Here is a 27,830-nt window from a genome sequence, read left to right as displayed (position 1 = left end):
TCAACGAGGTACGTTGTGTCGTGTCGGTGACTCGCTGCGCGAGGTGCTGTCTGCCACAATGGCGCAACCGGCTAAACGCGCGAAGTACGCGGCCAAGGACTTGGCGACGAAAGTAAAAATACTAAAAGCACTGAAGGACGGCGCTTCCAGAGAACAAGTGATGCGACAGTTCGACGTGAAAAGAAGCACCCTGTCGACGTACGTGAAGAACGAAGCCCAAATAATGGAAGCTTTTCAGGGCGAGAAGGTCCACGCCGGTCGGAAGCGTTTACGAACGGCAGCCCACCCACAATTGGAGGAAGCATTGTTGCAGTGGATAGCTGCCGCACGTGACTCGAAGCTGCCGTTGAGCGGGCCCCTTATCTGCGCGCAAGCAGAGAGGTATGCCCTCCGGATGAATATTATCGATTCGTTCAAGGTGTCAGAGGGCTGGCTTGCGCATTTTAAAGACCGGCATGGTCTTGTGTTTAAGACCGTATGCGGGGAGAGGGGCGAGGTGGACGAACAAGTCGTCAAAGATTGGCAAAACGTGCAACTTAAAGAGCACGTGGCAGCCTACGACCCGAACGACGTCTGCAACGCTGACGAGACGGCACTCTTTTTTAAAGCGCTGCCAGATAAGACAATTACGTTTAAAGGGGACCCTTGCACTGGCGGCAAAAGGAGCAAGGAGCGGGTGACGGTACTGCTGGCTGCAAACATGACGGGCACGGAGCGCCTTCCACTTCTCGTCATCGGGAAGGCGCTGAAACTGAGATGTTTTTACAACAACAAACACCTCCCTGTCGAATACCGGGCCAATCGGAAAGCGTGGATGACGTCGAAAATCTTTCGTACCTGGCTGCAAGATCTGGACCGACGCTTCAGCGCCAAGAAACGCAAGGTGCTGCTCGTAGTAGACAATTGCAGCGCACACTGCAACATTTCAAATCTGGAGGCAATAAGGCTTGTGTTCCTTCCTCCCAACACCACGGCAGCTCTGCAGCCGATGGATCAGGGAATCATCCAGTATGTTAAGAAACGGTATCGCACTCAAGTGTTGGAGCGCATGCTTCTCTGCATGGACCGGGAGCAGCAGTACAACATCACTCTTTTGAGTGCGATCCATATTTTGGCGCACGTGTGGACAAACACGCCGGCAGAAGTGGTGGCGAACTGTTTTAAACACAGTGGATTTGTGCGGCCCGAGACTTGTGAAAGCCCGCAGCCCGCAGTGCAAGAAGAAGAGGGGGACGATATCGCATTCGCTGGCCTGCTTCCCTCCAAAGTTCAGCTTGCGGATTACGTTGCGATTGATGACGGCGTTGCCCTCGCTGGCCAGTTAACAGACGATGACATCATCAGCGGAGCACTCGGTGCGGCGGATGAGGCGTCCGATGAGGACGACCCGTGCGGTGAGCTACGCCCTGTGCGTCGTACTGCGAAAGAAGCCGCGGACGCTCTCGCTGTTCTAGAGGAGTTCTGCTACGATGTTCCAGGCAATACCCTCGCGCTGGAGGGATTGTTGCATGCCCGCAAGCTAGTGCTTTCCGCCCAGCTGGCCGCGAAAAAACAAACGAGCATCACTGACTTCTTCACAAAGTAAAGGTGCACAATAAAAGAATTGAAAATGTGCCGTTTTTTGTTATTCATTCGATAATTCGACATTCGGATAATTCGGACATTTTTTTCACTCCCTTGAGATCCGAATTAACGAGGTTTTACTGTATCACAATGGCATCTGTGATTGGTACACAACTGGGCACAAAACGTTCTCCAGACCCAAAACTGAGCACCTGTGCGAATGAACTCCACCAGTGTGAAAAATGCATCTAGTTTTTCTTGCATTCGCATTTCGTTTCAGTGTGTTGGTGCAATCACAGCTACACCTGACCACCGGAACAGCAGTTGTACATCGAAGCACGCACCTTGACAGACAAAAACACGTCATTGCACTTGAGCTAGAAAAATCAGCGAAACCAGGGGGCTCGATTATTCCTTAGTCGCAACCAGATTAGGTGAGCAGCCCATAGCCTTAATCTGAACTTAGTCATCCCACAGATACATGTCCATTCGCAAGCCTCCTAAGAAGGAATCGCTGTACGCACAATATTAAGATGCTCAAGTGCTGCAAAGGCTTAGGGAAGACAGCTGCACAAATTTATCATGAAAACCATGATGGCCCAAGGTGTGACCCGCAGAGCTGCACAACACAGTGTCAACTTTGATATGCTCCTAGGAGCAGCAGTCTTTATAGGAGAGTAGCCTTGGGCTCCTTCAAAACCTGTGCCAGTTGGTTGCACCCGGCCAACTGTAGCCGATTTCTGCTACAATGAATTTCCCAGACCCTAGCAACAATGAAAAAAGCCGCAGTTTCGTCCGAAAGGCGAAGCATCGTTTGCAATAGCAAACTAGCGGGCAGCTATATGAAGTAAGGATAGTAGTTTTTATCGGCTGTATAAACTTGTAAACATAGGCATACTAACTAAATTAACAAGCATCTCACTCGATGATCATGGAAACTCACTGTCAAAACGCTGGCACGGCAGCAGCAGCAAGCAAATTGAGCTTCGGCCCACCGCTTGCATCAACGCGAACTAAGCTGCAAAAACACAGCGCAGGGAAGGACACTGCCCCTGCTGCAGATGGCTCTCAAGATACAGCCGCTCGTGTGGGAGTGCGCGGCGTAGTACGCGGCCTTCTCCCGCCCTCTCCCCGGAGCCTCACAGCCCGGCGCGCGCCTGCGGTCGCTCAGGCGGCACAGATTAAACCCCCCCCTCCCCCCCCAACCCTGCCTCCGGAACGTTGCATGCGACTGAAGACTGCGCGCTTCCCTCCTGCTTCGCTCTCTTGCATGTGTGAGATAGAGCCGTGATCGCCGACTCACCCTCACATGCTTTCACTCACACATACAGAATACGGCACACGGCGACGATTTTATCGCCCTTGGACTTTATACAGAACCTCACGGTGACAACGACGGCAGAAATGCGCTTGGAGTGTCCGTATAATTGCTGTCGCAATAAAACTGTTGTTCACAAACCACCTGCTGCCAAGAGCATGACAAAAGAGCCAGACAGATGCACTGTACAGCGATAGTAGATTAAGCATGATAGCGGGTGAATAAGCTTCGTTTTGATATTAACTGGCCTTGACTCCTTTCCTTCCCGCTTGCTTTTGACAGCATCAATTTGCACTCTGTGGCTTACTGCATTGCGACAGTGTTTTTGTGCCCAGAAAGATGCTATAGTATGATGAATGCATCAAAGATGAGAGGGGTAAACGAGCACACATCCTGCATATCTAGGCACGCCTTTCAAACCCGCAAAGCCAGCACACCCCCCCCCCCCCCCCCCCATTCCTCCTCATCAAAAATTTCAACAATTTGGTCACCTTCATTTGTGACCATTGGTATCATAAAAACAATAAAACATTATTGAGGTTATAAATTGCCTAGTATTGCAGTTATTTAATTAGCAATTGCTTTGCTGAGCTATCCGCAACTGAAACTTCACTCCAGCGTGTCAAAAATGCTACTACCGGTTTTGCGTTACCAGCATTTTGAGGCATCAAATCTTGCACATCGCTTTTGTTTAAAGACGCAGTCGCCATGGCACTAGGACGGACAGTTGGGCTCGTTATTTCATTGCCGGCAAATTAGTAGAGTGCTAGTAAGAGATGCAAAGGACATATGCAGGATTTTGTACGTGCCATTTCCTTCGTGCCTGGTCGGCCCAGCACTCTACCAAGTTTCACAGTGATGCCGCGGCACTTTTCATGGCATTATCAACTTTGATTTGTTGACTGATTTAGCTTGCATCCCAAACAAAAGGAAGGGCGCTGAGAAATGGTGTAGTGAAGGGCGTTGGTCTAATTCTGACCAACAGGGGTTCCGTAATGTGTACCTAAATCTGAGTGAGCCAGCATTTCTTTGCGTTCTGTTCCCATTACAGTCAGTCGGTGGTGTCTGGGAATTGAGCACTGTACTGTATTCAGAAGCACTGCACCTGGCAGGATTGTGTGAATGCATAGCCGAACTGAATCTTTGTCGCTGGGTAAAAAAATGCTTCAACTGTGTCATGCCCGGCACATGGACTGAACTCTCAGCCTCCAACTCTCCTAGTGAGGTGCGAATATTTCGGCTGTTGCACGTAGAGGCTTGACGTAAGTCTTCTCCATCTTTCAATGATTTTTAACTTGAATCTAGACACTTGAGATATCTTCGCACAAGAAACAATAAAAGATTTGTTTTAGCGGGCAGTTCCAGCACAGCTAACACCCACAAAAAAAAATTATTCTCTATATTGTACATTTTGGTGCAGTCCAAATCGTTGTAGTGGGATTAGACTATAATGAGACTTTCAGCAGCATTTTCACCTTCACGCGATTTCCGGAATGACATTATGTGACAAAGGTAGCCATTCACTAATCCTCCTTAATTCTTCCATTAGGACTAATGTTGTTGAACGTCTTCACATGAAATTTCACGTGCAAGATGTAAATATAGCATGGAAATATTGCTGGTGAGTGGTGCACCAATCTACGAGTCTCTCTCTCACAACATCCGCCTGAGTAACTTTGAACATCGAGTTCACCCTGAAAGTGGGTCCCCCGTAAATGACCACTGTAAATACAATTGCATCCTGAGTACCAATATTTTTCTCTTGTGACTCACTTGTTGGAGGGCAAGCATGAACAATGGACAACAGTACATAAAGGTGCATTAAAAAGGAATCTAGAATCAGGTCACACTAACACGGCTAGGTTACACGTTCAAAATGCCATACGCTTCAGTTTTCTTTATGCCAGGACATGCAAGAAAGCTGGACATTTACATAGAGGGTTGCAAGCATGTACAATGTCACATGCTGTTCTCAACAACTCATCAATGAATAAAAAACTAAGCTACACCACATAAAAAAACTAAAAGCAAGCCCAACCCCATGTGGGCTTATCCCGCAGTCAAAATAAGTAGGATCACACAGAAAGATGACAACTTCATAGGCACCCCAGGAAGAAACGAGAAATGGGCAATCTAATATTTCCACCTCTTTCTTGTACTGAATGAATGCTAAGGACATTCGAGAACGGCTGCTGGCCGTCAACCTAATGAATTAATTACCATCTGCTATTGGTGTGCATTCAAGTTGGTGCAGATAGCTCAATGTGACCATCAAACAGGGTTGAAACTAACAGCTACTTCAGGCCCTTATATTTCGTTAGATAGTTTTAGCCTACCACCTCCATTTCACCACTAACACTGACTGTGGTAATTTAAGCTTTACATGCATCTGATGCGGCTTAAATAGCAGGCGAAAAGCTGGCAGGCAGCTGTGCCTGAGGCAGCGTAACAATATATATAGTGTATGCAAGACGCTAAAACTATTTCTATACATGCGCAAATATATGACAATCCACTGTGACACATATCATATGCTATGTCCCTGAGATGCAGACCGAAGCAGCCCTCACTACTCAGAGACACCAAAGAAAAATGCCAAGTCAAGCTGTATCGGCAAGCTATGCCTCAGTAATGCCAAATCGGTCAGCCTAATTGTGTATGCAGGCTAAGTAATGCCGAAAGAAAGCAAATAAGGAAGGCAGGTGCCAATGCTGCTTTGAGATTACCTTGCGAGAATTGCATGACATTATGGTTTTTGCAAGTGCCTGCTCAGGGATAATCATTTGTCAATAAAGAGATGCTACAGTCGACTCCAGTCTAAGCCAACACTCGACTTGGCAACTTTTACAGCATAAAAATGGGTTTAGTTGCATGAAAATGCTATATGAAGTTTGCAACGTTACACTGATATCACTAGCGTTGCAGTTTAGGCGCAAAATGCAATAAAGCGAATATTGGCCTGCACTTTCTTCATTAAAAGCAAACTTTCTTTTTCCCCCAAACAAAGAAATCTGAATAAAGTCTGGAAAGAATACCCTTGCAGTCTAAAATGACTTAGCATTTCTTGCTAGTGTCCCTTTATTTGGGCTGTTTGGTGACTGACTATGCTGCACAATATTGTCTCACTCTTTTTCACACTTCATCTAACTTCATCACGCGGGAAAAAAAAACCCACCACATGCACAACCTTGCTCTCTGTAACTTACTGCATATCTCTGCGTTGTTTGAGGCTTGAAAAACTTTTAAAAAATTACAATAAGAAAACAATAGCTACAAGCACTGGAAAATTTGCCAGCATGACTTCCAGAGTATCAACGCATTAAATATTTGTGTAAAATTCCGAACACTTTGCACATGAGTGTGTACCATGTCTTATTGCACTTATACAGCGCGTGTAAATGTAATAATATTGCGTGACTGCGTATCAGTGATCCAGTCAGCACCGTATGATGCAAGCGCAATGGCCGAACGGGCAAAAATTAGCAATTGCACATATGGATGACCACGACCGCCCTCTGGTGGGCTGTCCCAAATACAGGCTTCACCTATGCCACATTTGTGGATGCTGTCGCTTCTTGCTTCCTTTCCCAGATCCGCTGACAAAGTGATTATGAAAAATCGAACGGGAATGCTGCAGCACAACATTTGTGACACGCGCACTCATACTATATAGCTAAAATATATCACGTTGTTTAGTGATTCGTACCATAATGAAGAATGCTTGTGCTAAAATATACCGACATGCATTGCAAGTGAACTTTCCGAGCTTGACTGCAATTTCCCGCCACAGTTTTCCACACAATGCTGACACTCGTGCAACGTTGTTCAATATTGCAGCGGTGTACAACCAAACACAAGTGAAATGCAATAATTCATGCACAGAACAAACTGGAACTTTCCATGTGCGCTATGTGCAGAGAGTTATTGCAATTGTGCAAAAGCAACGCATGCACTCTGAAACCATTCGCAGGAGAGTTTCACGACACAACAATGTATGTTGCATTGTGTTTCTGAATGCCGACTGCTAAAATCATTGCATTTCACTCATTCTGATCTTACACATAGGCCAACTTGCACGAGTCAATGCTGCACACTTTGCCCACACGAAGGCTAAAGCAGGCTCGGCAGCCTATAGCTCGTCACGTGACTGCGGTGAAATGCCAGCGTGATCAGCGTAACGCATAACGAGCCGATAAAAATTGACGAGGCGCTCATAGTTGGGGCGCGAGATACGCTCGTTGTCACCATGGAAACGGCGAAGGGCCTCTTGCGGTGTGAGGTGCGCTGGCGAGAACCGGTAGACGTTGCGGGTAAGGTTCAGGTAGTGCCGCGTGTCCGTGTTTCCCACTGACATGGCTGCATGGAAGACCAGGCGCACATGAAGTCACCAATTTCACAGGTGGCAGGTTTAAATCTAGCTGAAGTAATTGAGTGCACAAAATCAAGGAAATTTCAGTGGCAAACAAAATGTGTCCGTGTGCAACAAAAGAGTGCAGATGCAAGTCACTCACATTCCATATATGGTGGCCCACAAGAAGACCACTCACAAATCAATCTGTCTTGCCTGCTATCAGCAAAAGCCAGTGTTAATGAGCAGCACAGGACATAACGACCACAAGGACCAGTAGTAATGTGACAGCTATATCAGATGCATCAAAGTACAACACACAGAACATCAAAACACGCGGAAATTTAACGACCAAGGAAACAAAGGAGGTTTATATACAGACTGCAGCATCTATCAACCTTTGAAAAACAACTTGAGACAACAGTGATACTCAAATTGCCAAACGGGTGTCTTAGGAACACTTTTCGCTGGAGTGCAGTCACATCTTGTTATAACGAAATAGGCTATGTCAAACTATGGATATAATGAAGTAATTTTAATTCTCCCTGAAAGGCTCATATACACTCATGCATTTAAAATCTTGCTTTAAAAAAGCAAACAATAATTTTCAACTGTAAGCGCTGGGGACACCAAACTGATGCAGCATGGTGTACAGTGAAAGCGAGAACCTTTATGACGACGCATTGTGACTGCAATTGGTCCCACGTCAATCACTTTGCGCTCACCTGTAGCGACAAAAAAGGCAGCAGCCACACGCGCCAAGAAGCAGAACCCTGCTGATACATTTTTCACAGGACCGCAAAAAAAATGTAAGAGTTGGGAAACGCAAGAGCCGAGAAATCAGAAAAATTTAGAAGAGAGTAGTGGTGAACTGCACACAATTTTATTTGAATTCTTACATTTGAAAAAAAGTCGCAGTTCTGCTCGAAAGCCAAAGCATCGATTGCGATAGCAAATTTGTATACAATGAAATCTCGATGATACGAATCTCACGGGGTCACGGAAAATATTCGTATTAGCTGAAATTCGTATCATCGAAACACAATTAAAACTAGCTAAATTAAAGAGTCGGAGGTGAACTCACCCAGGCACGCGCACGTAAAAAGCATTTACAGTATACATCACTTATAACGTAACTGTTTATAGCGCAGAACTGGCTACAATGCGGCCTTTTCCGACTCCCGTTTACCCTCCCATAGAACTCCATGTATACGCATACCGCTTACAGTGCAGCCGCGTGAGACGAAATACCGGTTATAATGCGGCTTCCGCTGGAAAATCTCGCCGATAAGGGCGGTAGTGAGCACGCTTCTCAACGAGGTGCGCCCACCGATGGGAGAGGAGATCAACGAAGGCGATGCGGAGGAGGAGCATGAGTCCAAGGGCGATACATCACCGCGCGCCGTATGTGCGAGTGAAAGCGCGCTTTTCGCGCGGGGGACGCACGCCTTCACGCACGGAGAGCGAACGCACAGCGGAGAGCAAACGCGACTTCCTTCACGGCCGGGCGTGCCAGTCGAGCCCGGCCCTGCTTCCGTCGCGCGAAAGCCCGGGGGGTATGGGAGGGAGGGGGGGGGGGGGGGAAGGCGATGCTATGCTGTGGGGCACCAAATGCGTATCTTGCAACCGGGCGCGGGTAACTGGCGATGCAATCTCCCACCGAAAGGAGCAAAGCGGGAAGGCAATGCACGAGGGAGGGAAGGAGGGAGGGGGTTGCTTCTACTCTGCCAACAAATGCGTTCTTGTACTTTGCGCCTGTGCCGGCTGTCGGGGTTGTCACGCGCACCGTCTCTTGAAAGCGATCTCCACACGGCTCTGACCTTTGTACGCGCTGTGCTTACGCCGCTGTTTCCGTTGAAGCGATAGACCGCACGAACCTTCGCTCGCTGCGGCGTCCGCGCGCAAAAGCAAGAAAAGCGCCACCGCGTCAGCGTCAAACTCTTCGCAACCAGTCGCGGCCTCCACGCTGTCCGGCACCGCATCCGCGCCTCCACACCAAAAGAGAAAGAGAAAGCACGTGACTGCGCGCTGTTCTTTTTCGCGGCCGTCGGTGGGGCGGCGTTTATTCGTATCAACTGACACAGGTCGAAAATCGATTCGTAACAACCGTTCTCTAGCACGTTTCAAAGTAATGGGGCTCAGCCGGGACCACAGAAAAATTCGTATCATCCAGAAATTCGTATTAGCCATGATCGTATCATTGAGATTCCACTGTAGACATTGATACAAAGTAACGATAGTTTTATCAACCGTATAAACTTGTAAACATTCATTTACCAACTATATTAACGAGCATGGTGTCAGCGCGCACAGGCAAACGAACACATCACACTCGATGAGTGCGGACACTCTTTATCAAAATGCTGGCGTTAGGAAGTGCCGCAGCAGCAGCGAGCGATGTGACCTTCGTGCTGTCTATAGCTTCAACGCAAACTCAGCGCCGGGAACACACAGCACGCACAAAGCTATGAGCTGCCAACGCACCTACACTGCCTAGACTCTGCCCCTAATGCAGATCGCTTTAAAGATACGGCCCGCGTGGGCCCTACGGCTTCTTGGCCCACTGCTTGAATTGGCTCCGAGGCACGGCTCCAAGGCTCGTCTTCTGACACGGCTTCTTGACTTGCGCTTTCTTTCTGGCTTGGGCGTCTCGACTTGCGCTTTCTTTCTGACTTGGGCGTCTCGACTTGCGCTTTCTTTCTGACTTGGGCGTCTCGACTTGCGCTTTCTTTCTGACTTGGGCGTCTCGACTCGGGCGTCTCGACTCGGGCGTCTCGACTCGGGCGTCTCGACTCGGGCGTCTCGACTCGGGCGTCTCGACTCGGGCGTCTCGACTCGGGCGTCTCGACTCGGGCGTCTCGACTCGGGCGTCTCGACTCGGGCGTCTCGACTCGGGCGTCTCGACTCGGGCGTCTCGACTCGGGCGTCTCGACTCGGGCGTCTCGACTCGGGCGTCTCGACTCGGGCGTCTCGACTCGGACTTTTCGACTCGGGCTTTTCGACTCGGGCTTTTCGACTCGGGCTTTTCGACTCGGGCTTTTCGACTTGGGCTTTTCGACTTGGGCTTTTCGACTTGGGCTTTTCGACTTGGGCTTTGCGACTTGGGCTTTTCGACTTGGGCTTTTCGACTTGGGCTTTTCGACTTCGTGTCTATGACGTGTTGGGCTTGGGCTTTTCGACTTGGCTCCTGATACGGCTTCTGATACGGCTTCTTGACCCCTGTGGGGATGCGCGACTCTCACGCGTCTCCTGTGGTTCGACTTCACCGCGTGGCTAAGTGCTGGTGGTGGTCGTAGTGGTTGTGGCGCGTTGCAAGAGATGGCGCGAGTGTCGCGATGCTAACGCCACCAAACGGCGGGGTGACTTGGGAGAAAAAAGTCGAAGGCGCTCTCTCTTTGGCTTGGGATCGGCAAGCAACACGCACAAACGCTTCGCGCGTGCGCCGGCCCGCTTCGCGCGACCGTCGCGCGAGGCTAAGAGCAGGACACCGGCATGGACGAACACGGATCGTTCGAGCGCGCCACCGTTCGCGTGACTGTACACGTGAATGACTAGGCGATGGTGTCATAGCATGGGGCGAACATATTCGCTCGCTATCCGGTCGCGGTGAGTCGGACTTCCTTGATTTGTCGCGCGCCCGTGTGCATGTTCTACAGTGCAGTCCACTTATAACGATATTGAGAAAAACGAGAAATCCGATCGTTATAACCGATTATCGTATATCTGGACTGCGAAAAAAAAAAAAAATGCCGAATATACCTTTGCAGTCCCGAAACCGAAACTGACACTTGCGATAAAAAATCGACGTCGTAGAAAGTAGGCCGTGAAAAATGAAACTTTTATTTACACCTCTAAATAGCGTCTCAATCGTTAGGCACGCTGAAATAAAAATCTGCACTCGCGGAAGTTTCGGATTCACAACCGCCGTGTGCATCGCGTCCATCTGCTGCGTGAACACTGGCGGCTATAATTTAGTGTGCATGAATTCAATGAGCGACTCGATCGACAATGTTGCACTTTGGTTGAGCCTCGGGGTCGGTGTCAAAGGCGGGCCATTGTCAATCTCGTTGTCACTGCTGCTGCTGTCATCGCCTCCGTCGCACAACGCCGCCGTCTGTTGCGACAACGATCGCCCCGTCGGAGTTCTCTTCGCAGAACGAGGCAGCACTATTTTCACTCAGAAGCTCCTCCATCGAAGCACCACCTGTTTCATCGTCAGTAGCGACGTGCTCCCAGAGTTCGGACACCACCTTGTTGGTTTCGCCCATGGGGTTTTCGTCGTGGTGCACGAAGCCCGCCTTTTCCGTTGATCGGCATGGACACTGCTTCTAGCCTTCATGATCGTGGCGCTCCCGGTTTTCATAATCGTCAATATCATCCACTGCGTGAGCTCGTACTTCAAGTCTTGCAAATTTTGCAGCTTCGTCTCGAGAGACGCAGCTTTGCGCTTTGACGGCGCACCTCCCGCTGCTTCCGCAGTGCATAGGTCGCGCAGGCGTCGCTTGCTTATCGCTTTCTCCCCCCTCTTGCAAAATTAGTTTCGTCTCAAGGGGGGCACCTGCCGCTGCTTCCATTGAGAGAGAGCGCGGCAGGGAGCGCAGGCGCCCCTCGCCAGAGGAGGCGTTGCCTTCGCTTATCGCCTTTCTTCCGCCCTCTGCTCGCGCGACCGCCGGGGACGCGGGGGTGAAGCAGCTGGCGCCATCTTGTGCACGCTGCACCAACTTGCGATGCTCTCCGTGGCTTTCCCAATCGGCGCGCGGGCGGGATGCGTTGCGCGGTAATGGCGGCAGATACGAACTCGCGTAGGCAAACTTTTCGCCCCGTCTGGGTTAAGGGCAACGTAGGAACGCAATTTTCACGTTTATTCTGCATGAAAAGCACTGCCCAGAAGCAAAATTTCAATCGTTATATCCGATATGCGGTGAATAATATATCGTTATATATGGTTTTTTTTTCTCATAGCCCCAATGCATAAGTTGATACTCTTAGGTCGACTCATCGTTATAACCGATATATCGTTATATGTGGTATCGTTATATGTGGACTGCACAGTATTGGTTGTAATTCGGCTAGTATGTATTAGTGTAGAAAAGGTGCAATAAATGCCCTTTTGATTGGTTGCAAAACTGTGTTGTCGTTCCTTTGTCCCAAGAGCCCGTGTGAGACCCCACATCTGGCTGCCCAACGTGGACCTCTTGGGGCATCGGACGATAATTTTAACAGTTTTGCGCGGTTCGAGACAACCTTTGTTTCAATCGAAGCGTAGTCCTAGCGTGAATTTTGATCGCTAGCGTCGGCGGCGTGCTTTCTTGAGAGAGGCGACGGTTGCTGTAGCGTGTTTGAACTTTTCAACATGCTAAGCCTTTTCACGAGTGTTTTGTTGAAGTACTGTACACTCGTCGGTACGAGAGCCACGTGGTCTGCATCCTGGGAGAGTGAGGCCTAGCGCCCGTGGAGCATTGGTAAGCCTGAAGCGAGTGAGTACGGAAGCCTCGTGGGTGGTCCGAATTTCTTATGTAAATAGCTTCTATCTCTTTGACTTCGGAAGTCGCGGCTCAGGGAGCCGGGTGGCCGCGGGCCATGGGTGCCGCTACGGGCTGACTGGTATTGCGGCCTGGCACCGGGTGCTCCGACACCATCTGGGACGGTGGGCGCCGTCAACTCGAATGCTGTGTGCACCGAGCGGGGTAGGACCACCTCACAGAGCTAACGTCTCCTCGCGGCTGCCTGTTGTGCCCATTTTGGGTGATGTTTTTTTTTTTTGATGCCGGTTGTTGTCAGGATAGCGACGCATTAGGCCTAAGGCTTTACGAAGCCGCCTGTCGCACGTGGAGGGACACAACCTGGTGGACCGTTGTGTTGAGGTGTCGCACTTTGCTTCCCTCATTCTAGTTAGCCTCGCACGAATTGAAATTACTCGTTCGACTCAAGAAAGCAAGCTTTGTTCACGTGAACTTAGCATCTGAAATGCCACCCGAAATTTCTGCTAGCCGAATTGAACATTGTACCACGTGGGCGATGCGTGTGCCGAATTCCTCTCCCTTGCACTACTTTAGTGTTTGTCGAGTGCGTTGAGTGTACGCAGTGTGAGCGGAGTCACCCCTGGTTTGCTGTCACCTGCACATCGCCTGCGCTGCTGCCCCAGCCTACGAACGAGCCACCCCAGGCGATGCAGATGCCTGTGGCCAGTTCGGCGCAGCGATTTCGGCGGCCGCCTGTGTCCGGCTCGTTACCCTCGGCGGCTGGGAAAAGAGCCGGCAGTCACCAACGGCTACAGCGGCTCTCGCCGGCAGGGCACGTCAGCGCGAGCGACGCTTGCTCCGGGCCGGCTTCTGCGTCGCCGTTTCCGAAGTCCTGTGCTGGAGTCGTGCCATCGAATCTGCAGAGCTGGTGCTGTGACCAACGGACGCCAGCAGAGAACCCCAGAGACAATGTCGGCTCGCATGTTGTGGATAACGTGTGGACATTTCCTCGGCGGCGTCACTGTCGCATGTACTAACTTTTGTTCGCGACGCGTGCGTTGATAGACCTTGTGACATGTTTCGCCGGAGTATGTGTAGTGATTTAAGGTTGGGGGGATGTGGGGATGCGCGACTCTCACGCGTCTCCTGTGGTTTGGCTTCACCGCGTGGCTAAGTGCTGGCGGTGGTCGTAGTGGCTGTGGCGCGTTACAAGAGATGGCGCAAGTGTCGCGATGGTAACGCCACTGAACAGCGGGGTGACTTGGGAGAAAAAGGTCGAAGGCGATCTCTCTTTGGCTTGGGATCGGCGAGCAACACGCACGAACGCTTCGCACGTGCGCTGGCCCGCTTCGCGCGACCGTCGCGCGAGGCTAAGAGCAGGACACCGGTATGGACGAACACGGATCGTTCGAGCACGCCACCGTTCACGTGACTGTACACGTGAACTACTAGGCGATGGTGTCATAGCATGCTCGCTATCCGGTAGCGGTGAGTCGGACTTCCTTGATTTGTCGCGCGCCCATGTGAATGTTCTATTGGTTGTAATTCGGCTAGTGTGTATTAGTGTAGAAAAGGTGCAATAAATTCCCTTTTTATTGGTTGCAAAACTGTGTTGTCGTTCCTTTGTCCCAAGAGCCCGTGTGAGACCCCACACCCCGCACGACGGCACAGTACACAATTAATGCCAGAGTACAACACCGCGAGGGCGCGCACTTTTTCTACGTCGCAGATTGCTTTCAAGATATGGTGCCAGAGTAACCCCCCCCCTCCCTCTCCCCGTGCCTAGTGGGCGACAGAAGAAGCGCCCTTCCGCCCCACCTTTCTGCTTCGCACGTGCGAGATTGAGCCGCAATCGTTGGCTGACGCTCGCACGCCTTTACTCAGACATACAGCTTATGGCACGCGGGGTCGGCGTTATTGCCCTTGAACTTTATACGAAACAACTATGTGCCAAAACCAATTTTAAGGCCCAAACACGTCATAGACACCAATTTTAGATAGCAAATACGAATCTCAAAGGACATGCTTTTGCTAGTGGAAACCGAAAACACGTCATAGGTGTTGCCCCCGGCACTTTGGGTGGCCAATCCCATCGTCAAGCCACCGAGCCAAGTGACAAAAAATCAACATGGCCGCTCGGGCCGGCGGGAATGGTCCCACAGTGCGACGCAACAGCAGGGTTCCCAATGCATTGGGTCCTATGGGAACTATGCCGGGACTGGCCAAAAACGACGTACCACTCGGGAAAACGCAGCACCCAGGAACGTAACAGCGGGGTTCTACTGCACCGCACTTCAATCGCTGCGCACTGTATGTAATGTCAACCAAACAAGTTTATGGAGCACAGGATTTCAGAAAACGTCTAATTTTTGAGCAGCCTGCAATAGTAGTCAGTAAAACCGAACATCACAATGTTGTTCACATATACTGGCTGCGTTGTTAGGCTGCTCGGAAATTGGAAATTTTCTGAGATCCCGTGGTCCATAAACTTTTTTTGTTGACTTACATTTCCGACAATTCCTTGCTATATTCTAGTTGTTCTAACATTAATAAAAGAGCCGTTCATATGCAAGAGCTTCGTGTCCCATGTGCTTTGCTTGCCTTTGCTTCTGCAGGTGCAATGGCTCTGGAGCTTGGGCACCGAAGGCGAACACTTTAATTTGTAGTCAGCTTTCCATCTTATCAGCGTATCAGTCTTTCCTTTATAGGGTATATTTTCCTTCCTCGCGCTTTCCAACTCTGGTTATGTCCGGCACATGACTGTTTGCTGTGCATCGACGGTGAACGCAAACACAGTGGTGTGTTCTCGTCGCGCTAAGCTGTGTGAAATGAACCATGACTGAAGGTTGGGCTAATTTATAAGACATTAAGAATGGCGAAGCATTGCAAAGATTAAAAGAATTACAATGGACGAGAACGGGAACTTACTGACACATGTGTGATTGGTGAAGCAGCTCAAGAAACAGAAAAAGGTCCCTGTCCCTTATGTTTCCCCTGGGTGTGTGATGTTCTAAACAATGCTTGTGAAACCTTCCTTCTGACTGCTCTCTTTGACTCTCTGTTGTAAGAGCTGTGACAAATTATGTTCCTCAGAACACCCTTCTACGTGTGCTGCTAAGTCTGAGGTTGCGGGAACAAATCCCGGCCGTGGCAGCCACATTTCGATCAGGACGAAATGAAAAAATATCCATATACCATTCATTGGATGCACGTTAAAGAACCCCAGGCGGTTAAAATTAACCCAGCGTCCCCCATTACGGCATGCCTCATAATTATGTTTTTGGTACATAACATCCCAGAATTTTAACATTTTACTATGATGACGCTTTTAAGCCGCTGGTTTGTTTGCTTTTCCTGACAGCCTTGTACAAAAGGGGCTGGAAACTTTAGTCAAGCCGGGGGAGGGGGTATTCTGTAAGAGTCCACCTAGTGGACTGTCCACTTCAGCTGTTTCAATTGGCTCCAACAGCACTAGCGAGAAGGAGCCAGCCAGTCTCCTCGCTTGTGCTGCTGGAGCCAATCGCGAGAGCCGAAGTGGACAGTCCTCTAGGAGGACTCTTACAGAATACCCCCCTTCCCTCTGGTCTCTCAAAAGAAGCTCTTATCCACAGTCTCTTCCATCACACGGATGGAAAATAAAATATTGTTATTATGAGTATTCTGCCTGCAGTAACACTGTACACGTATAAATAGTCACGCTGTATGATTGGCTCACCATTATGCCCGCCTCCTCGATTTCTTTTTTCCTGTTTGTTTCTTTGCCTCACATCTGTTTTGCCTACCACATTTTCTTCTTCTCTACATTGTGTTTTGTGAATTAATTTTTAAGTGCACCAGTACAAAGGCTCCTTAGCTATTGCTGGGCGTTATAATAAACATTTGTTTGATTGATTGATTGTTATTGTTGTCTATGTTCCTATTCGCATCAAACTTTTTGTGTTATTCATGAAGTGTGTATTGGAGCAACACTTCTGGGTCCAATGTATAACTCTAGAAGGCTGGCAATGATAGCAATGACCTCAAAAAAATTAACAGCACCCACCAGGAACAGGAATTGCCTCGGGAAAGATCTTCCGCACGCTGCAGGCGATGGCACGGTAGCCCAGGTCTTGCTCGCTGTGCGGTGACACGGGGTGCGCCTCCATGGCATAGAGAACCTCCAGGGAGACATTGGGCAGTCCGCCCAGCAGCTGCCGGTCAAGCTCTACAACCTGCATTCATACACACTATCAGCATTGCCACGTTAGCAATTTCTTCACTTGACTTAACGAATTTCTTGTCTGTTTAGCAACAAATTTGTTTATTTAGTAATCCACAACTTTTTGTTGAGTTGACAGAACAATTGGAGACAGTTTAGCGACTTCTCTGTCAGTAATATTGAATCGTAATTGGATCTAGATTTAGCCTCTGGCTGAGCCTTCAGAGAGGCATAACTCGGCATTACGTTTGTTGTTCCTACCAGGAGGGGCGGCACTTGAGAAAGCTCACTCAACCGTAGCAGGTATACCGTAAGAACTCTCATATAATACCATGACATTTTCTGATTACTGGTGTCTTAAGTTTCCACTTGGTGCTATAGACTATTGTACAGAAGTGTTTAGGTTCCGCCATCTTGGGCTGTTAACGCTAGTGTTTGCTACCTCTAACAACGAAATGTACGTTACTACAGTCGCATTGCAAGCACGAATATATTTGTATAAATGTGTTCAGCCGTCACGTGTTATGTGACTTCACTTCTCATAAAACTTAGAAATTGTTTGTGTAACAGCCCAATATGGCGGTGCTCATGAATCTAATATAAAATCGTCTATATGTGGATCCAAACCGAAATTTCAGCCAGAAATCGGGCTCAAAGTTTTGGTTTCGTTACTGCTGCCTGGCTACCATCATCCTCTAGCGTACTAGAGGCACCATCTGGAGACTGCCTGGGTTTGGCGGCCATAACATGCTGACCTAGCAAGCGAGTGTGCACCTCGGCAGCACACGAGCTAGCGTGCTAACCCCGTGAAATGCAGGCTATCGGGAAATTGCATTTTTTATCCACAGTGAAGCAGAAGAATGCCAGGACCGTGAAAGCAGTACTTGGCTACCCTCACGAGGCAGGTGATTTAGATGCAGAGAAAATTCCCAGCTGCACTGCAGGTAGGCAGTGGGGCATCTCAAAACATGCTCGACAGTACAGAAGATGACTATCTCCAGGAAGAGTTTTCGGACAAGAGACAGGCCAAGGATGATGATGATTGAAGCGCGAAATTGATGTAATGAAGTGTTTTTGCCGAATTGGCCTCCCTCGTATTTCAAGGAGATGCAACTCACCCCCCTTTTTGCTATCCTTAAATTTTGCCTCGTATTACACGCAGGTACGTATTATATGCAGGTCTTTATGGTAGTCCATCAAGCTCAAACCTGTGCTCATTAGGAATCCTAAGGCTTACAAGTGTGCAATTTGTTGTAGAAATTTGACGCTTCCTTGGCTGTGGCACCCTCACGTTCGACACGCAATGACTTGGGCAGCAAGACAGCTAGAGGGATGCCAATCCGCACCCACCACCTTTGACCACGGCGGGTCCACTAGGAATAAGGAGCGAGCACAACTGCAAGAGTAGACCGTAGGACCCCCCCCCATAGCTGTATCAGAAGCTGAGCATGTAAGCTTTGTAATGAACGAACAAGTGTCACTTGTGTATTTGGTTACACCCTTTCTGTACCCTAGTGCCCATGCACCCTCCACAGCACGCGCAAGATGTTTCACGTAACCCACTACGCTTGCGACCGCGATACAGCCTACCTGATTTCTCTTCTTATACCACAACACACGTTGATAACTACGCTTCTATGTTTGGTGACGATGGAAGAATTCAGTATAAGCTTCATCCATGAAACTGCACTGTGCCTACACTCGGTGCCTCTGTGCTGAAAACATATTGTCATGTGGCAGTGACACTTGTAGTCAGTCACAGCAGTGGTGCAACATCTCAGTCCTTGCAAGAGACGAGGTGGTTCACACGGATGTGGGCAGAACACAGAAAGTGCAGACAAATATTTAAAACTGCATTGTGCCTACCATGCACCACTGGGATTCAAAAGAGTAACACATGCAGCAATGTGCATTCCGGAGCGGACACATTGCCCACTACGCTGTTGTGCGACTGCTATTTCATCTACGGTTTGTGCCCCTCGCGGACTCTATAAGAGTGGTGGCATCTGCACATGCATCTCCGAGGCCACGACTGGCAATACCATTGCAGACAAGCATGACGCGTACATTGCAAAGAGGTTGCTTCTTAAAAAAAAAAGAAATGGAGATGTTCTGGAATAAAATCCTTTGTTGTGATGGTCATGAAAACATCACAGTTAAACCTGGATATAACGAAACTGACAAATTCCAGAAAAAATTCGTTATAAAGAGGATTTCGTTATATGCAGGTTTGGCACGGAAATTAAAAAAAAGAACCGCTTACCGTATTTACTCGATTCTAATGCGCCCTCGATTGTAACGTGCATCCATTTTCCGTAAACAAAAGAGAGGAAAAAAAATCCTTTACAGTACCGCGCACCTCATGCTTTCATACAGAAATATAACTATCGCTCAAGATTTAGTCCAAATACACTAAAGTTGCGATGAACAAAACAGTCCCAGTTTTGCCCAAAAGGCGAAGCATCGATTGCGACAGCAAATTAGCAGACAGCTATACAAAGTAAGGATAGTAGTTTTATCGGCCATATAAACTTGTAAACATTCACTGTTTAACTAAATTGGTAGACTAATGCCTAAGCACACGTACTACAGCACATGGTCGAAGCTACGGGAGCTAGGCTCGAAGTGCGTAGGAAGCGACCATATTGAAATGCCGATGGCGATATGGTAGCGCAAATTTAGGGTCGTGCTCGATTCTAACGCGCAGGCAATTTTTGGACCCGTTTTATCGGAAAAAAAGTGAGAGGGAAAGGTCACGCCCGTGGCGGCAAGATCGCCGGCTCGAGGAATGCAGGCCCACTTCGTGAACACTCGCACGCACGCACACGTGCGCTCGCTCTCGCCTCGCAGTCGCCGTGAATTCGAGCGCGCCAAGCGCGCCACCGCCACTTCGCATTCTGTCGCGGAGGAGAAGGTGCTTCCGGATGCTGTTCGCACAAAAATGACAAAATTCAGGGCAAAATCTCTAGGTTGTCGGCGGGGAAAATTCGTTATTTCGAGGGGATCTCCCGCTGCCACTTCGATACATAGAGGTCTCAAATACAAGTGCTTCTATGGAGTAACAGCGGGAAATAGAAAAACTTTGTTATATCCAGGAATTCGTTATATGGAGGTTCGTTATAAACAGGTTTAACTGTATTAACAGTACAAATGAGGCGTTCATGTCAATGATGACGGTGAGTTTCAAACATAGGAGATACGCAGTATTGAGGATGCGCCAAGAATAAAATGCTCCAAGCATGGATGGTTTTCGCTGCCAGACAGACAGACAGGCATACTTACTTTCAATTAAAACGTTATTCTTCCAACTGAATGCCTCCCCGACAGTTGTAAACTACTCTATAACTGTTTGATTTTTGCCCATTCTTCTATAATGGTGAATGTTTTTGTTCCAGCACTTTTTTTATATGACAGTCTCCCCTTTGTTGACAGAATGCTATTATGCCAGAAAATAGGTTCAGAGGCAAAGGATCTTCCAACTGAATCCCTCCCCGACAGTTCTAAACTACTCTATAACTGTTTGATTTTTGCCCATTCTTCTATAATGGTGAATGTTTTTGTTCCAGCACTTTTTTTATATGACAGTCTCCCCTTTGTTGACAGAATGCTATTATGCCAGAAAATAGGTTCAGAGGCAAAGGATCTTCCAACTGAATCCCTCCCCGACAGTTCTAAACTACTCTATAACTGTTTGATTTTTGCCCATTCTTCTATAATGGTGAATGTTTTTGTTCCAGCACTTTTTTTATATGACAGTCTCCCCTTTGACAGAATGCTATTATGCCAGAAAATAGGTTCAGAGGCAAAGGATCTTCCAACTGAATCCCTCCCGACAGTTCTAAACTACTCTATAACTGTTTGATTTTTGCCCATTCTTCTATAATGGTGAATGTTTTTGTTCCAGCACTTTTTTTATATGACAGTCTCCCCTTTGTTGACAGAATGCTATTATGCCAGAAAATAGGTTCAGAGGCAAAGGATCTTCCAACTGAATCCCTCCCCGACAGTTCTAAACTACTCTATAACTGTTTGATTTTTGCCCATTCTTCTATAATGGTGAATGTTTTTGTTCCAGCACTTTTTTTATATGACAGTCTCCCCTTTGTTGACAGAATGCTATTATGCCAGAAAATAGGTTCAGAGGCAAAGGATCTTCCAACTGAATCCCTCCCCGACAGTTCTAAACTACTCTATAACTGTTTGATTTTTGCCCATTCTTCTATAATGGTGAATGTTTTTGTTCCAGCACTTTTTTTATATGACAGTCTCCCCTTTGACAGAATGCTATTATGCCAGTAAATAGGTTCAGAGGCAAAAGGAATTGCAGAAGTCTGCTGTTTCTTTCTGTGCAATAAAAATGTTAAACGTAGCATTGGAAATGTTCGCTATAAGAAATACATGATTTAACTGAGTTCAGACTGTACCGTCTTTCCTGGTTGACTTGCTTAATGACACTTTATTATGCTACATTAAAGCAAGGTTAATTGTACCCACAGACAGGGGCGGATCCAGGTTTTTTCTGAGGGGGGGGGGGGTCAGCTTTTGTCGATGATGATGATGATGATGATAGTAGCCTCTCTCATTTACTGAAATTCACCGTTTCTGCTCACGATAAACCCGCGTTTTATACGGCTAGAGCAACACCTGTAGCCCGCCGTGGTGGCTCAGTCAGCTCAGGCGTTGCGCTGCTGAGCACGAGATCGCGGGATCGAATCCCGGCCGCGGCGGCCGCATTTCGATGGAAGCGAAATGCAATAACGACCGTGTGCTTACGTTGTAGTGCACGTTATAGAACCCCAGGTGGTCAAAATTAATCCGGAGCCTTCCACTACGGCGTGCCTCATAATCAGAACTGGTTTTGGCACGTAAAACCCCAGAAAGATGAAGAAGCCCTATAGCGAAGCCAGGTATCGGTTTCTCCGAGCTTATAGGAAAATCACATTACCCAATACAGCCATGTGCTTGGCGGCTGTGCCTGATAATACAGGGTGTTCAAAACTAAGCTTGATGCTTTTCTTAAAATTAGGCACTGGGAGGCACGCAAAGACCACCTGTGCAATTAAGTTATGTGGCCAGGGGGGCACAAAGTGAGATGATAATTATCGCTGTGAGCAGCCCAATTAACTAAAATTGAACAATTATTTTTTGTCGACTGCAGTAAGTGGGTATCTTTGTATTGAAAACTTAGAGGCAGTCGTGTTTCTACACAGTATCAGTCGGAAGAATTATTCTAGCGTGTTCGTGCTTCGAGATATCAGACTCCAAATTTCAATTGTACTACGCAGAGTTATCGACTCGACGCGAGAGCGGTTTATGCTTTGCGTTGCTGTGGAAGGGAGGCATTTTGAACATTTTTAGGGCATTGACATCTTGATGGGTGAAGTGTTGTCATGAAATTTGTGCATGACAACACCAAATTTAAAGCGCCAGTATGAAATATTCGTTAGCATAGCTAAAAAGGTTTCTGCTGTTGATGGTACCGTTGTTGCTTTTGATTTCCATAAAACACAATACTTGGAAATCAGCAGTCACTTTATTTGCGTAGCCCAGGCAAGGACAATGCCCGGTCGTCTAGTCACCATTACGCATGCGCACTCCCCTACGGCTTCTCTGCGCGCGCCATTATCTCGGCATGGCAGCTGCCGCCATTTTTACAGGCTGCGCGGTCGCGTGTTACGACAGCGGTTACGGGTTCTTCGATTTTTTTTTTATTTCGCCAGCCGTGAGGGGAAGGAGGACAGTTATCTTTGCCAATGCCTCCGCCACGTTGTCAGACTAAGCGCCGTACCCAACAGCCGCGGCACATTAGGGAGGAGCTTTGCACCGATCCTCACTCTCTTGCATGCGTAATCATGCAAACGACAATTAAAATTTGTAGTTGGATATCTCGGAGCATAGACACGCTATACTCGCGGACAACTTTCTGTGGCAATGAAGGGAAAGCTACGAGCGCGTGGATGCTGCACATGTGTTACCGCACCAAGTAGTCCGGCAGCGTTTGACAGTGCTTTTGGTTGCTCGGAACAGACGCTGAATCGACGCAACTTCCACGTGCGACGATTTCGCGTTTGCCCAGACGCGGAAGGGAAAAGCCGCAAAATGAGTAAACTTTTACACTCAGTGGTGTGTTATGTCTTATTTAACTGTTGCTAATAAGCTGTTTATGCTTACTCTTCGCCAACATAAACCAACGTGGATTAAAACGCGGGACTCTTTTCAGAAGCACCCTCACTTCTGAGCGCTTTGCCTCCGTAGCTTTCCCTTCATTGCCAGAGAAAGTTGTCCGCGAGTAAAGAAGGATTCTTCGAAGTGAAACTGTGTAGAAACACGACTGCCTCTAACTTTTGAATACAAACATACACACTTACTGCAGTCAATAAAAAGTTAATTATTCAATTGTAGTCAATTCGGCTGCTGACTAGCGATAATTATCATCTCACTTTGTGTCCCCCTGGCCACATAACTTATTTGCGCAGGTGATTTTCACGTGCCTCCCAGTGCCTCATTTTAAGAAAACCATAAAGCTTAATTTTGAACACCCGGTATATCTAGCCTGTATTGTTTCTTAAAATAAAATTTGTGATGATCTGTCACAGGTTCATTATAAACGTGTAAGCAAGGGTCCATCTTTGGAGTTCTGTTGGGACACCTTGATTTCCTTAAGAAGATTCCTTGTGTCCGGATGAGACACATTCGTTTGCTTTGGAGCAACGCTCTGCTCCAACGCGGCAACCACTACGCTGGTTGTTTACGATATGCGAATCACCGCATATGAAGACTCACGACGCCACCTACAGGAAGAACGATGTGGCGTAGTAGCTGTGAGCGCGAGCCAGCTAGCGTCTTGATGTTTTGTTTCCCACGCGACGTCATCCTTTTACACAAGGCGCGCATCTGCTCCCGTTTCTCTAACCACGCGACGCCATCCTATGCCCGTGCAATTCCTTTCTCTATGCCCGCGCGCTGGCCGCTGACGTCACGCTCCCCCATTTCGCAGCCGCTGCTCGAGGTTTCGCCCCGCTCCGCGAGCACGGCCACTCAGAAAAAACGGATCCGGCGGGTTTGAGCCTCCTATGCTTAATGTATGACAACTGCGAAGTCACTATGAAAAACTTGTAGCGTACGAACGGTACTGTGCTTGTACTGGATATTGTCAACGTGTAACTGTGATCACAATTGGTGCTACAGTTAAAAAAAAAAGTTGCCTATGCGTAGTTCTTAGTTTAGCTGTTAGTTGTTATTATTTATATATGAACACTTCAGCGAGAGATCTCTTTCATTAAGCAGGTTGATCACAGAACCGATGACAGCCAATGATGCAACCGTTGACACCCCAATGGGGAACTAAGTTGATCAGGCGCGAAGGCGCTCGCGCGGACATCAGCATGCTTGGCAAAACGGATGTCCCCTCGTTCATTCGACACCACCGACGGTACGAGTAAGGCATGGCCTGCGCCAGGAGGTCCAAGGTGTGCCTGAGAAAAAATAACTACGGCAACCTCGCGACACCACACCCCTACGGAATACAACTAAGCTTGTGAGCGAGCTAGCTTTACTTCTACATGGCTATTACCATTGGTACTCGCGAAAAATGATTTTGAAGAATGCTGGTGGCCATAATTTTCGCGACAGGGCCATCCCCCTGTCAGCGAGGGGGCGGTGCAGAAATCTGAGGGGGGGGGGGGGGGGGTCAGGACCTCCGGACATCCCCCCTGGATCCGCGCCTGCCCACAGAACAGTGTTTATGTGCACTGTCAATGTCCAATTAGGCCTTCTTTTAATGTATTCTGATGATAGTATTTGTCTATTCATGAGCAGTTCTACCACATCGCTGGTGCACAGCCACCTCTCACCTCAGCCACCGACTGTGAAGGGTGCACCCGATGGTTGATGTAGGCGTGCGCCTCCGATGGAACCACGTTGTCCTGCGGCAACATACATGGCGGGGAAAAGAAATTTGAAAACATGCTTGTCACGCCTACCTCACGAATCATTTTCCAGCAACCGTTTGTGAAAAGTTCCTGAAAAACTTTTCCGACATGTAGAAGTGTTTTGCCCACCCCACGTAAATATGACTATGCGAAAATTCCTTCAATTACTGTTAAAAGTGTCCAGTGTTCTAAAACTAACTATTTCTCTGAATATTAATTGTTTTCCTGGGTATGGCTCAGGTATTACCACTAAATTTTCAAAAAGTACTATAGTTTTGTTAGTTCAATTATACTCTCAAAACATTTTCAGCAATCTCTAGATACTACCACACTGCCTCACAAATGGACAATCTGAACGTGGCAACCCATTAATTACCGTCCCATTTTCATGACTTGTACTTGTAAATTACTGGAGCATATAATTTTTTTTAGCCCTGCCAATTTTTTACGTGAAACACAACTAGTTTCTTTTCCCGATAGGTTACACGGAATGTCCACCGAATGTTGCACAGACTGTATTTTCATAGATTTCTCCAAGGTGTTTCGACAAGGTTTGCCACAAGGTTCTGTTGTTCAAACTAAGTAAACTAAATCTGGATCCTAACCTCCTCACCAGCATTGAGCATTTCCTAACAAATCGCACTCAGTTTGTTGTAAGCTAATGGATACAGTTCTTCTTTCAGTGACATTTATTCTGCCATATCCCAAGGTTCATTCCTGGGCCCTTTCTTATTTTGAATTTATATTAACGACCTTCTGGCTATGCTGTCCTCTAACATACATTCGTTTACTTACGACTGTGTTGTATTTCACAAAATAACCAATGAAGTCGACTACAACTTGTAACTCATTAGCTAAATGATACAACTCCTGGTTAATGGCGCTGAATATTAACGAGTGTAAAGTACTACAACTACCCCGGGTGGCTCACCACCAAAACGTTTACATCCTAAATAACATCCCTCTCAAAATAGTCGACTCGTACAAGTATCAGGGTGTTCGTACAACCGTAAGCCTGTCATGGTCAGTTCCCATCGAGTACATCAATAGCAACGCTAACCGCATGTTAGGGTATCTGCACCGTTAACATTTCTAGAATGCCATCTAATCTAAAATACCTACTGCATAAAACTTTATTACGGCCTAAATTAGAATATGCTACATCCATGCGGGATCCTGGAGATAACTGAAAATTACTTCCTTAGAACTTGTCGAAAATAACAGTGTTTTATCTTATCTAATTATAACAGAACCGCGAGCATTAGGACATGTTGGCCTTCATTTGCTGTCTTTTTTCCATAATACTGCACATCTAACACTTTTTCACAGTCCTTAACATCATCCAACATAACATGTACAGTTCTTTACAGCACCACATATGTATCGCATCGTACTGTTCAGTGCCATAAAGTTAGGAAGGATTTATGTCACCCAAAGCATTTTTATCGGTCTTTTCTGCCTCGCGTGTCTATGGATTGGAACCACCTTCCTGCTGATATTGTGGCTATTAATGATAACACAGTTCTTTGTGAAACTTTAGGCAATATTTTATAACTATGCACTTTTGAATTTTTGTTTTTATGACATCTAATATTGTATAGCATGAAACTTTTGTACTTCACATTGTTGTCTTTTCTCTGTTTTTTGTCACTGCATTTGTTGTTTAATATGTACCATATATTGTACCCTACATTTTCCACTCCTCTTTATAATGCCTCTGGCGATGAGGGAATGAAAAATAAATAAATTTCTGCATAATTTCCTGCAAGCTGAATGCATAATTTTTTTATTTGCCTATTTATCTGTGATAATGTTCCAACTAGGCATAACATAAGCAAACTAATACACTAGCTTGAATGACCACAAATAACCGACAAGTGTCTTGCTGTTTAGTTTGCTGTTCAGTGATGGTAGTAAACCTTATTACGATACCATAATCAATGATAATGCAAAACATCTTACTTTCCCAATGTTGATGTTTACACAGCATGAAACACAAATGCAGGAAACTTAGAAGAGACTGCGGATAGCTAGCTAGCCCCTGAAGTCAGTAGAGTATTTATGTGTTGTCAACAAAACAAAAATATCAATTCATTATTCCAAGGATGATCACTGTCCTCAGTATTGGTGATCTTGCATGTGACCCAACGTCATGTTGGAACTATTGCATGGAGTGTACATACCTTGACGCCACCAGCAATGCGAGTGACTGTGGTAGTGGTGCGGATCATCGGGTCCATCTGCTGGTTCCGCGACATGAACCTGCACATTTCCAGGTAATTTTTTTCATTGCATCATCATCACTATCCTCATCTTCTCACATGAAAACGCACATGCCAGCCAGAGTAAGTAATGCTGCTTTTATGAATGACAAAACCTGCTGGACACTGAGTGGAGTTGCCACCTGGCCGCTTTTTCATCGGCACAGCTCGTTCTTCCCTCGTGATGCCGGCTGCTGGTTCAACCCCTACACCAACAAGCCCAGCACAATTACGTGCGTACTATGCCCTACTTACCCAATTCTAAGCAATTAGATGCAGTCCCATGAAATCAAGTGCAAAAAGAGGCACAGTGCTCCAGTATGCTCTAATATAAAATCTATGCTGCTCCGGTGCGTTCCTGTATGCAGGTGTCTTATACTATTTTGGTACTAGTAGAGGTGCGCAAACAGGCATTCTTGAGAGAGAATCAAATACAAATCGAACAGTGCCAGCAGTGAATCAAATTAAATATTTTTCAAATAATTTGTGATAATGTACAGCATTATCATTCCCATCATTGCCAAACAATTTCAGCATTCTGATACAGTATCCTTTGTTAATTTGACTATGGTTAATTCAATTTTTCGGTTAATTCAATCCTGACCGAAGGTCCCGGCCAGCACCCATATATTTATATGGGCCCAAAATTCTGTTATTTCAATATGAAAACTGGGCTTCGCCAAATAATTCGAAGTTGTCTTATCAGCTTCGCCGCAACACAGCTTTGTTATGCAGTCAAGCATATCAAG

At 47.3% G+C, this 27,830-nt stretch overlaps 2 protein-coding genes across 2 annotated transcripts in view; one reads left to right on the top strand and one right to left on the bottom strand.

Moving 5' to 3' along the window:
- Positions 1-58: 58 nt before the first annotated feature.
- LOC119454485 (tigger transposable element-derived protein 4) lies at positions 59-1,585 on the top strand. Its single transcript, XM_037716401.1, has one exon. It carries the CDS (start codon positions 59-61, stop codon positions 1,583-1,585), a length of 1,527 nt encoding a protein of 508 aa, XP_037572329.1.
- LOC119453798 (N-fatty-acyl-amino acid synthase/hydrolase PM20D1) overlaps positions 1,397-27,830 on the bottom strand; it is a 62,501-nt gene continuing 36,067 nt past the window's right edge. Inside the window, exons 8-11 of the mRNA XM_037715847.2 lie at positions 27,004-27,082; positions 24,743-24,814; positions 16,734-16,902; positions 1,397-7,237 (exon numbers count right to left, since the gene is read on the bottom strand). Of these exons, the coding sequence (XP_037571775.1) occupies positions 7,011-7,237; positions 16,734-16,902; positions 24,743-24,814; positions 27,004-27,082 (547 nt within the window). The 3' untranslated portion in view covers positions 1,397-7,010. The remainder of the gene's footprint in view (positions 7,238-16,733; positions 16,903-24,742; positions 24,815-27,003; positions 27,083-27,830) is intronic.

Source organism: Dermacentor silvarum, chromosome 5 (genome assembly GCF_013339745.2).
Source record: "Dermacentor silvarum isolate Dsil-2018 chromosome 5, BIME_Dsil_1.4, whole genome shotgun sequence".
Taxonomy (NCBI): Eukaryota; Metazoa; Arthropoda; class Arachnida; order Ixodida; family Ixodidae; genus Dermacentor; species Dermacentor silvarum.
The sequence above is the reverse complement of the archived record's forward strand: the minus strand, read 5'-3'. Positions and strand labels throughout refer to the sequence as shown.

Bases quoted from the DNA above. Each gene is read 5' to 3' on its own strand.
- LOC119454485 (XM_037716401.1), top strand. From the start codon at position 59: ATGGCGCAACCGGCTAAACGCGCGAAGTACGCGGCCAAGGACTTGGCG.